Raw genomic sequence first — 12,690 nt, forward strand, 5'->3', positions numbered from 1 at the left:
ATTAACAATAATGTTGCCAATATATTTTATAGGTTGTCTATGATTGTCTCCCAATAATAAAGACAGGTTATGCACTATGTGACGGTCGCATGGATTGTCTCATCAAATTTAACATCGAACCGACGCTGACGATAATCTTTCTTCCAGTATCAGTTTTGCCAAGTACACAGATTTATTGTTTATAATAATAACAAAAGATACAGAAGCCTGACTGAAATGAAAATGATTGATTACAGCTTGATAGTTCTAAACGAGAGTGACTGAAACTATGAATTCTACATGTTTTTTTTTAAAAGCCATGAGATGAAACTTTATTTTGGATACACTTTTAGAAATATATAAGATATATCGGAATTTGATCTGCGGGTTAAAATTATGCGTCGAAATTAAAACTATGCGATCTTATAACATTTGTCGAAATTTTCCAAAAACTTAGTGGTCTTATTCTAAGTTTAGTTGTAAAAAGTATATTTTATAGCACTACGGCTTGATTGTTTGACCTATTATGGACAGTAAACATTTATTTGTAAAGAGTTCTAAGATTACTATATAGAGCGGCATTGAAAAGATTTTGCGTAATAGATTAATTGCGCCCAAATGCGATGGTTACTCAATCTATCGCGCGATAGCAAAACACATATGTAAAACATGCTTCATCTTTTGCACGGTAGATGGTACTAGTTTATATTAAAGGGTTTACCATTGACATTTCTAACTATATCGATAATTTGTTAATATATTAAAATGGCCGGTACATGTATGTCTTATGTAATTATGTATTTTAAAGATTTTTATGAAATGTTCGCTTTATATAATCTTAGACCTCTTTGTTTCTTACCAATTGGTAGTAATTTATGGAGCACAAATTTGGACCGGATGTCCCGTCTATAACTGTGTAATGTCTAGGTTTAAAATACTTCATTTCAATATTAATTATATGTCTATTCTCGCTCGGAATTTGTGTTAAGTATGACGAGTAGCGTTAAAAGTGGATAATCACAAATAAGGTAGAAAGAAAATATAAATAAGTTGGTGACTTCCACCAAGTGATTTTCCAGCAGAATTTGCATTTTTTCTTAATTATGTAATAACTAGATATTTACAATATGCTTTTAAATAAAAAAAAAATACATACTTAATCTATAGTTTCCGAATAAAGTTCGGGCTCATTCTTTGCATTTTAATTGTTAAGTATATATATTTTTTCCTTTATGGTTTCGCAGTTTAGTTGCATTTAATTCCTATGTTTACTAAGCATACAGTTATCATAGGGATATTACAAATTGTAGTCATTGATTCTGGAAAGACGATGCCTTAAATTACTACAACGTGGTATTACAAGATAAAATTATATAGGAATCGGAAAAATACCTTATTTGTTTGAGACATTTTCAGATAAATTTTTATTCATTCAAAACCTATATAAAAAAGGGAAGACATGATTATCAATCAAAAGTTTCATATTATAAGTATTGATTTTAATCGTGATGTTTTGCCATTTACGCGGTAGTGTATTATCGCTGAGGATAGACAAATCACGAGAGAGCGTAATATTACGATTGGAAAAATGTTCTACTTTATAAAACGTTAAGATTTAAGATATTTTAATAAATAATACCGGCTTTACAAACAAAAAATAATTTTACGTTATATACTTAAGTATTGGGTATTTAGAAACTAATAAAAAACGAGAAATGTTATTTGTTTTGCTAGTCGTGCTATTATACCTACCTACATTTATATTATGCACATTTAAAATATGAAGTTAGTGCCTAATTTATATACTTGGTTAACAATATTACCGAATAAAACCTGTGTATAATATTTGTTTTTTAAAAGGGGTTTTTATTATTTTTTAAAGGTTTTTTGTTGCTTTTATGTTATTATGAAATAAACCTACTAGAACCAACACATAACAAAGAATCATCAAAATCGTATTTGGTTTTGTGGAGTTATCTTCTGTATCTTCGAAATTGAAAGGTCTCATACAAGTTAAATAAAATAATACCCGTCTGGAGCTAAACGAAATCTAAAGCAGAGACTTTTTAAAATCGTTAAAAAAGCTACCTATAGTTGAATATAGAACCACCTCATTCTTGAAGTCGGTTAAAAAATACTATAAATAATAACAAAAAATTATTTTATACAGCAATTTTCGTGACAATTCAATAGTTAAAGCAACGTAGATCATACAAATAGTGTGCATCGAACAGCTGAAGTTTCTAAAGGTACATGTATCACGCTCTAACAATTTATGATTTTAGTTACTGATCTGATCTGATCCCTAGAAGATAGCGCACTTTTATTTGTACAATATAGAGCCGTCGCTACCAATTTTTTTATTTTTTTAAGATAAACGATAAATGTCTTATTATTCGGCAGACAAAGGTATATCTACAAAGTGTCCAATTTATTACATATAGTAGTCAGGTTACTATCTAAACGATGATCTAATTGATTAAACTCATCACTGCAATTGATAGTAAGAAGTATTCGCCGTAGTTACCATAGATTATAATCGGCCAGCCTTCGGTTGCGCTCGACGCAAGGCATTTTTTCGAAGCTCTATTCCTTCGGGACTTTTAAGAAATTGTGCTATTATGTTCTTACTTATTTCCGAATCGCGTTTTTTTTTTGCGTGGGCTTATTTGCTAAAACTTATTCATCTTGGTTTTTATTTTATAATCTTAATTTTTTTTTTTAATTCCTCTAAGTATTCCCAGCATAGTAGACTACGGTTTAAAGTCCGAAGTCCCTAAAAATTTTGGCAAGCCCATTACCAGCAGAGGGATAGTATATATTATAGGCCTAGTAGTATTTCCGAGATTATTTTTGCTAGAAACGATAAAAGAATAATAGATTTTTATCTTTCCGAAACAAGACATTTGCTTGACATAGGTTGATGGGTATTATAAAAAGGAAATAAAAAACCAGTTTATGCCTAACAGAATTATTTTAATTTTTACTTACATAATTTTTCCTTATAGATAAATAGGAAGTTTCAACTACATAAATTATGTATTATACTCAATTGTCTTACTTATTCCTTAAATAATAGTAAAATATATTATTATTGTAATAGTTATAATGTCTACAATTTGAGGCATATTTCGGCACAAGAATTAAAAAATATAAGGTACCTGGCTACATGTATTTTGATAAATTATTACGTAATATTACAAACATGTATCTATATGTAGGTATATACCTAGATTTTTTTAATAATTCACAATAGGTGCCTAGATAAGTATTATAGGTGGTGTACTTTTACCCAGTAATATTATAATACTAAAAAAAATAATACTGTTTATATGTAACAACATGTAGCTCCAGAAATTACACGTTTCTAGAAGAGAAGATATATAAATATTTATTACTTTTTAAATTTAACTATTAAAGACTATACGTTGTTATCGCCCCAATCACTTATGGCACAAGTCATTTAAAGATCTAAATATTAACCTGAAACTACTACTTACCTACTGTTTTTGACTTGTTACAATTTTGTATACTTAATAAAAACCATGAAAAAAAATCTTACAGCCTCACAATACAGATCTATACTATAAACTTTTGGTCTATTGCATAAATCATTTCTTGTTAAAACAAAGCAGCCATGTTTAAAATGTATATTAGACTTGTCTCCAGCCTACCTTTCAGTGTAGGGCGCTCTTTATTGAGTCTTACGTCGTTCACGACGGCGGGGAATCTCTAAAATTTCTAATACAGCATTTCATTACTATAAGGCTACATTACATAGATTTTTACATACTTACTTCACTGAACTATAATATTGATTGTTCTGACTGCTGGTAATTATGTTTATAACTATCATAAGGCATATTAGATGTAACTTTTATTTATTATTAGATTGTTTTTCCTACTCGCTGTAAGCAGGATGTGCGTGTATCAGCCATCGAAACAGCAAGAGAGTGAGACATACTAACACGAAGAAAGACACCATCACCCGTAAGTTTTTCTCTGATCTTTGATCACGTTCACTAGCTCGGAGCCTTTCTATTAATCCATCCTGAAAAAGAAAGAAAGTCAATAATTTATTCATTGCCCTGCATTATTTTAAGTTAGGGCTATTTTTGGACATAGCAGTCATATTGCATAGTAAATTTTCACGTGATTTACTAATTCAGTAGAATTCAGTACTGTTCCTACGCAACTTCCGAATTGTGAGCACACAGTATCTGCTTTAGGTACCAACATATGTACATAAATTGGCTCAGTTCCCGGCAATTTCTCGTTTACTGTGGATTTCGTACTTAGTACACTAGCGGTGAGATGACTTAATGGTTTGCGGACCAGATTTCCTTTATGCATAGGAGAGCAAGTGTCTTGCACTCAAACGTACGCTTTAGAGGCCAATAGTCTTACATCAAATTTACGTAAATCCTCAAACACCGCCACAAAGGAGCGTTTGGATATTATTACAAGTACCGCCTTCCCTGTTTGATAGTGTTGTATAAGTTGATAGATGTAACCGTACGTAACTAGATATAGATGTTTTTGTACATGTTTAATCTCTTTAAGTTAACTTTTTGTCACAACTACTTAATACTACCTACCGCAAAGCTTGAACGCTAAAGTGTCCTGTGGTTATAGATTTATTGCACTAGTTTATGTTTTACCATTTCTCTGTTAAATTAAATTATTCTGTGTGGTTCTATTTTATTTTGTAAGGTAACGGAACCATTGATGGCCCACTTAATTATGAAATATTTATTAAATCGTTACACAAATAATGTTAAGAAAAACCATTGATTAAATTGCAACATATCAAAAAATTAAAAAAAATTCACTATAATAATAAATTTTGTTTGAAAGGAAATTAAGTAGATAAATAAACATAGGAAGTAAATGTGTAACAAAACATATCCCAAACATACGCCTATATCTTCGAAGGGATAGACAGAGTATAAACTCTTAAATATAAATTAAATCAAAAGTATACATCATGGGACTGTGATATAAATCCGTCCCATGATTTATATTTATGTTGTCCGATCTTGGAATTAAAACCTTCAGGGTTCACGAATCATGCGTGCTGAGACAATGCTGACAAGGCGGTACGCACTATCTTATTATTTTACTAGTTAAGGAGCACACGGTGCTTGTGTACCTACCCAACCACCGTGTGAGACAACCCAGGAGCCAGGCTCCTCGTGCAGGAGATCAGCGATGGCGGCGGCTGGCGCTGCAACCAGCTCTAGGGCGGGTTCGCCCTCCGCCGCCTCAGCGGCTTCCCGAGCTAATGCACCACAGATGCAGTACACTGCAGCTATCTGGAATCCACAACCGTATAATAGTCCAGTTGTTACATTGGAGGCAGAATAACCACTGGACATAATAAGACTTAACATTTCATGTATCAGGATGGCGAGTGCAGTGGAATACCAAACAATGCTTTGTATCTAATTCAAAATTTTGGATGGTGTTTCTAATATTTAGGGGCAGTCGTATCGTTTAACCATCAGGCAACTATTTATTGCAGCCTGTGTCAAAATAAATAAATAAAACAGTATATTTGTTATTTCCGCAATGTAATATCTTAGATGATATACGTAATATGAAGCAATACAGAGGATCTTCGTAATACCACCACAATATTCCCAGCGGGCACATATCTATAGGTCAAATAACTAACTTAGAAAAAAACATTTTATTTTGTATTTTTATACATAGATATTAGATAGGTTTGGAATTAACTGTTTTCCGGCACAATAACTGCAGTTTTGTTATTTTGTTATGCTGGGATTTAAAAGCATTACACCACTAGATACATAATTTAGTTTCTATCACAAGTTTGGTTTGCAACCATCGTATAGTGGAAACAAGCATGTTTCCAAACTTTCCAGCAGGAATTATTACTATAAAGTCTAACGCGAACTTTTTTATAGACTCAAGACTACATAATGTTTATTACCTATAATTAACCTACGATACACGAGAAACTTTTGCCGGTGGTAAATAATCGAATTAGCATATTTTTTTATGTTAAACACCTTGGACCAGGTAATGTTTTCCCTGGTAATGCGTCGCGCCAGTGCGAGCGCGAGCTCTGCTAAGGCGGTGTCGGAGCGCAGCATCGCGGATGGTGCTCGGGTGGCCTGGCGCGCCACGTGTCGGAACGCATCTGGTCGCTTCCTTTCCAGCGCTGCGCAGAGCGCTCGAAGAGCCACCAGCACGCCAGTGTCTGTGTTGCATATAGCCTCTTCTCCGCATTCAGTCTCTATCATCCGTTGTAGACGTTTTATCACAATCTGCTGTAAATTATGTTAATGAATATTTAGAAACATACTTTTATGCTGCACTGAAATCTAATAAGGGCATTTGGCGGCGTGTTAATACCTTTTTTGAACATAAAGTAGATCGTCGTATTTGTGTTTTTATATATTGAAGACATAGCGCGCGGCCTTGTCGAACAATCTGTGGTTTGACTTGCGTTGGAGTAGCCAGACACCATCCTATGGTGGCAGAAAGGCGACGAGACACAGCTGCGGCGGCCGCACTCGATACCATAGTGCTAAAACGCCGTTTCGTTCGGTCGAGGGGCGATAGCGATCTGGTGGGTGAGCTACGTAAATCTATTCAAAGAGAAAATACATATATATTATATTAGACTTCAAGAACAGAATATTATAAAAAATAATAAACAATAGTAAATTTTAAGCTAATAAAAACTGCGAAATTAATTCAAAAAATAAGCATAATAAGTTCTTTTACAATTAATCAAGGTACAACACTAAATTTGATTACGAAACTTACGTTTTACACGATTTTAATAACATTTCAGTATATCAAATATTCTTACTGGGCAATCCATCGGATACTCTAGGTAGCGCACTCAACGGTGTGCTAAGTTTTCTTCGCACTCGCAGCGTAGGCGTAAATTCGTCATCTTCTTCGCCATCTGGTGGAGTGACGTGTATGGCGATGTTGTTGCTTTCTGGATGTTTTTTCGTATTTAGTTGCCATCTCGAATCTGTTAATGGCCCTATCTGGCAAACAAGAGTATTATTATAAGAATTATTATCATTCTTAAACATTTTTTACAGAATTGAAATTTATTTATTTAATTTTATTTTCTTTCATGTTTCCATCTACGTAGAGACTACCGGATTATCTATTCACAGTACTGGATCTGCTTTGTTGTTACCCAGTTTGGAAGGCATTGTAACTCTAGCCAATGTTTTTACTGGTCCTTATGAAACTTAGAATTTCATTTCTTAGGATTACTAGTGAAAATCAAACTAGTAGATTTTTAGGATACATATTTTCATATTTTGTAATATTTAATTCACTACGGGGGCCTAATTCCCTATGCCACACGCTATTTCGACAGGCCGTAACAAGCTCGTAACCCACCGCGTCACGTTTAAGACAGTAGGAATAGACATACAGAATACCATTCCACATAAATTTCATAGAGATAATATGACACGGCCGCGTTACGCGTTTACAGTGTCATACAGAATAAGGCCCCAGTTTATTTAATTTATTTAAGTTATTCACTGCTAATTCAGAATAAAAAAGAAATGTTCACTGCAAACGTTGAGCTATTGATTTACCTACGTTCTGCAGTCTCGACTTAGCCTATAATTCTAAATAACACGAACCAGTCTCTAAACAGTTTACTACGTAAATCTTTTTAAAACACATAGCTGTGTTTATCGACCTGGTTAAAGGTTAATGTAAAGAAGTATTGTTTCTATTAATGTTACATGTCTTTGTCTAGTTATTATTCGTAAATAACACGTAAAACATGATTGAAAGACACACACAGACACACTTGATTTGAAAGAATAAACTCTGAGCAAAAACATGGCGTTTGTGGAATTTTTAAGTACAGCGAACATCGTTTAACAACAATTTAGATGTGGAGAGACTACGACTGTACGTTTTTTGTCAGCTGATCATTTGCATAGCAGCGCTTTTAATATAGGTATTTTTTGTGCTAATCGTTGGATAGTTTCTAATTATACTAAATGGACACAATAGAATATAACACCAAGATACCCGAGATTCAGTACTTCACAAATTTTAAAATATTCAAATTCATGTTAGTTGTTTACCTATACTAATAAATTTCATTCATTAATGATTTCGTCGTTGTATTGGTTCCCCTTTTAAATTATAAATGCAATTCATAATAACAAAGCGCCGCACAGATATCTATTAACTTGTGAGACTTTACACTATGAGACTGACAGTTGCTGAAGTTATTAAAGCCACTGTCAATTGCACATTAGTGTAGTGCTTCTAAGTTGACAGCGTCAACTCGTCGCAAAGATATTGTCAAAGTAAATAAATACATGTCAAATATTAGCGCTTTGTATTAAGCAGTAATAATAAATAACATATTTGCATTAAGTATATTGATTTTATAAAATACGACAGGATGTTAACAAAGGATCACAGCCACAGATATAAAATAGTCAAATCACTCACTCGTGTGATGTGAGAAAATTCAAACGTAATGGAACATAATGTTATTATACAGTTTTGGAGTAATATTACATAACATTAATTAATAACGTACTAGAATAATTTAACAAGAATGATTATAAATGTAAATTTATTACCTATTTTATATATGTGAATGCTCCGAAAATACACAATGATTAACGGGGGCTTCGTAGTAAAACTATAATAATATTACTTTAGTTTCAAAAGATTTTACTGTCTATAAAGTAACGTTGTATAAGTTAATGATTGGTTTTGCTGTTCACACATAATTTTGTTGAAATAAAGTTTCTTAAGGAGTCCTTATCCAGTTTTATTCTAAAAGCTAAGTTGTGTCTGATTCTGATAAAAATTGATACACATATAACTTGAACTTTAAGGAAGGAAATACTTGTAGCACATGTTTTGCTTAAATACAATTTGTAAGTGGATAAATGATTGTTTTAGTGCAGGATGTGTGCAATCTTGAGGACCTTTTTTTTAAATCACTAGATTAGAGTACCGACCTAATACCCAGTAAGAGATTAAATTAAAGAGAATACATGTTTCGTTAAATCAAAGAGAATCAACATATAAGAATGGATGAACCAAAATTAAAGTAATTAAAAGAAGTCGTTATATAATTAGTCAAACTACAATTGAACTAAATTTTCTAGCAAAACACGACAGGGTCCTCCGTTCGTAAAAAAAAAATGTCTTTAACTTTGCGATTATATTAAAATAAGTCAAAAAGCATCAAGTTTGTAAGATATATTGAGAATATAAAAGCGATTGATAAAAAACAGATACTTTATAACCGCAATTAACATAAAATAAAACTCTTTTGTTCTTACGGTAATTTATTACAAGTAGGCTATTTTAAAAGGTACTTGTCAAACAATAATGTGTAATATACAATGAACAAGCAGAAACGAATGATTCGTGAAATTAAATTAAGCCATTTACGCGTGAAACCACACTGAAAGTACAATTTTCCCCGCAATTTATAAACTTACGTACGTGTCGTGATTCGTGAGTCTCAGTATAAAAAATGTCGTCATTATGTGCCTTGTGCGTTCCAAAAACTAAAATTAATTTTCTACTACACACGTTTTGTTGGGACCATTTCATAATCTGAGTAATTAAATTGTAAATTATTTTTTGGGGGTATGGAAATTTTTTCTTCTCTATAACAAAAGTTAAGCTCCTAATGTACAAACACATATATCATAAAATATATCATGAAATCTTTTAATAGAATTGAAACTCTTTTTTATTTATATATCAATCAAATATTTTCTTAGTTTTAATTTTACTTAGCTACATATTTTAGAAATAATTGAGTTATGAGTATATATTACAATTTTTATTTTTGCTTAGTGACCTAATTATATTCATATTGATTAATCATATTTATTGGGCTATTTCACACCGCATCAGACGATGGTGTTTTGAGTTATTAAATTACGGTCAATAGATATTAATGACTTCATAGCTACAATTTAACTATATTTTGCAGCATAATATGATTTAAATTAGTTTTAAAATATTGAACATATTAGTATAAAATGATACTAAAGAAAGCTAACGTTGTTAAAGTTATTTTAGTATTAAGGTGAGTTATATTCAATTGAGTCGGTGCAAAATGCAAATATTTTTTAAACCATAAACATCATTCTGGTTTATAAACTGTTTATTCAAACGCGGTATTTTTATACAATTAAATAAACAGGGTTATTAACCCTTTCAAATTGTTTGAATAAAATAATATTAGGTAAAAACACTGCCTTGAGAAACTTTATTCATGAATAATTACAGAGTTATGTTTGGACGTCTTCAACAAAGCTTTCGAACCCTTTCGAACCTTATTTCTCATATTATTATCTTTATGTTTGATGATTATACCATTAGTCATAAATACTATATTTAAAACCAATAAAGGCCTGGTTCACAACTTCTGAGATCTACCATTTAGATACTAATTACATAGATGTATAATCTATGCTTTCAAATAAATAATAATAAAATGAGAACTATCTACATGGGCTGTTTTATACGACAAAATCGCGAAACAGGCCCTTAGTGTTGTCAAAAAAGTATAAAAACAACGTTGCTTCTTCTATTTTTTATTATGATTCCCACTGTTTAACATTAACTAGCTTTTGTTCGCTTCACCTTTGAGTTTTTCAAGATAAAAAACACGCTAGTTAATATCCCAGTATAGAATCCTTCTTAGCGTCTCAATCACCGTACCAAATTACATCGAAATCCGTTGAGCAGTTTTTGAGTTTATCGTGTTGAGGCTGGCAGAAAGAAGGGAATTTTGTTTTTCAAATATATTTTTTTAACTGATTAAGGGGACCAATCCCGTCATACATAATTGTTGTGTAGCTTTAAAACCGTTTATGCAGCGCATGTAACGGAAGCTCTCAAAAGGAATAAATTTTCCTCGTTTTTGCAACATTTATAATTAATGCTCTGCTACTATTGGTCATAGCGTGATTTTACAGCCTTATAGCCTTTCTTAATAAATGGGCTTTTGAACACTTAAATTATAATTTGTCCTCCATTCAAAACAGTAGCTCCTGAGATAAATAGATAGAAATGTAGATAAGGAGTGTTACTAAATATCAGTAAAAATCTAAATCTAGAATAGGAAGGCAAACATATTTAAGTTTACGTGGCTTGGGGACTGGGGTATCATTTATTGAAGTCATTTTAAATTCAAATTTACAAATCACACAACGGTTTTAAAGATTCCACACACGATATAAAAACGTTTTGTTTACCACACATAACTGGCATTATTATACATGCCTGTAAATATTTTGCAAAATAAGTTTATTTTTACATCTTTGGTGTTACTATTTACTACAATCGACACAAATAGGTACACGCGGGACGATGACTTGTACAGACTACAGATATTTTCCAGATGTTGCGAGAAACTATCGCAGTCAACTATAAATAAGGCAACACTGCAAACATTTTTTTCCTTTATCCTCTATCTTTGGATTTGTTGGCACAGTTTGTTTTTGTTTAGTTTTTGTAGAAGATTTTATGGGTAAACAACTCTAAAAAATATTTGCAATATACTTTTCCGCTTTCTACAGTTCGAACAATAAAATTCTAAATTAGGGTTCCTAACTTCTGTAAGTTACTGATATAAAAATTGTTTCTTAAGCCAATATTTTTTGTACCAACTGTGCCACTATTTTATCATATCCACGACGTTTTCAAAACGACAATATGGTAGACTAATTTTATAGTAGTTTATTTTTTTTTATATATATTAAGATTATTGTCAATTTAATCGTTATCCTTACTTTTAATTTTACATCAACATAAACTATCGCAATATCTTGACGCCTGTTTAGTTTGTCTGTCTGTCTCGGTGGCGTTGTTGTTCCTATATATTGAATGCGCAGTACGACTACCGCTCTGAGATACCGGGTTCGAATTCCAGGTAGACTAAAGTATTGAGTTTTTCTACTTAGTCCTGAGTCTGATCAGGCTCACGCCATTTATTATACAAGCGCTCGTCCCCAATCAATCATAGGCCTCATAGATTCGTTGCATCTTAACTCTCTTTGGGAATAAAAAGCCAGGGTGTGTATGTGGTATATTTAAAGACTTAAATTATATACATACATACATACATATGTCGGTTCTATTTGAATGTGGATTGTGAACCGGGGAGCCCTAGTTTGGACTCCCAGATCGGACAATACTTACTTTGATGGGTTTGGAGAAGATTAGATCATCTTAGTTAGTTTTGATCCAACGTAACATGCTAGTGATACAAACTATTTTTGTCTTTTACATAATAAAACTGCAATTGTCCACAAGTGATGATTTTAGATAAGTAGATTTTTTTTTGAGACTATGATATTGAACAATGTTTTATAATATGTTTTACATTATGATTGTTGCGCAACTGTATGTTTTTTAAATTTTTATATAGAAATATAAAACAAATTACCGGAAAAGGAAAAATAATGCACAATAAAACTGTTTGGATACGTTCATTAGCGTATAAAAATAATTAGTAGCGCTGTTATATCAATTACAATGTCAATTTTATGAATGGTCGGTCAATTAATTTCAATTATCGATACGTAATTCAACACGCTTTGTAGATATCGATTTCAATATAGTTAAAAGAAACTTGCCTTTTTTTAGTAAACCATACAGTCTAACGTTATCAATATGATTCAATTTTATCCCCTATTATCT

At 31.9% G+C, this 12,690-nt stretch overlaps 1 protein-coding gene across 2 annotated transcripts in view; it reads right to left on the reverse strand.

Annotated features, from left to right (window-relative positions):
- Positions 1–2,934: 2,934 nt before the first annotated feature.
- LOC115447122 overlaps positions 2,935–12,690 on the reverse strand; it is a 46,005-nt gene continuing 36,249 nt past the window's right edge. The window contains exons 3-7 of one of the 2 annotated variants that reach the window (XM_037441956.1): positions 6,824–7,010; positions 6,361–6,596; positions 6,015–6,272; positions 5,136–5,294; positions 2,935–4,030 (exon numbers count right to left, since the gene is read on the reverse strand). In XM_037441956.1, coding sequence (XP_037297853.1) covers positions 3,881–4,030; positions 5,136–5,294; positions 6,015–6,272; positions 6,361–6,596; positions 6,824–7,010 — 990 coding nt within the window. In that variant the 3' untranslated portion in view covers positions 2,935–3,880. Of the gene's footprint in view, positions 4,031–5,135; positions 5,295–6,014; positions 6,276–6,360; positions 6,597–6,823; positions 7,011–12,690 lie in introns of both variants that reach the window. The other variant, XM_030174054.2, reaches the window with a different exon arrangement.

Source organism: Manduca sexta, chromosome 23 (assembly GCF_014839805.1).
Source record: "Manduca sexta isolate Smith_Timp_Sample1 chromosome 23, JHU_Msex_v1.0, whole genome shotgun sequence".
NCBI lineage: Eukaryota > Metazoa > Arthropoda > Insecta > Lepidoptera > Sphingidae > Manduca > Manduca sexta.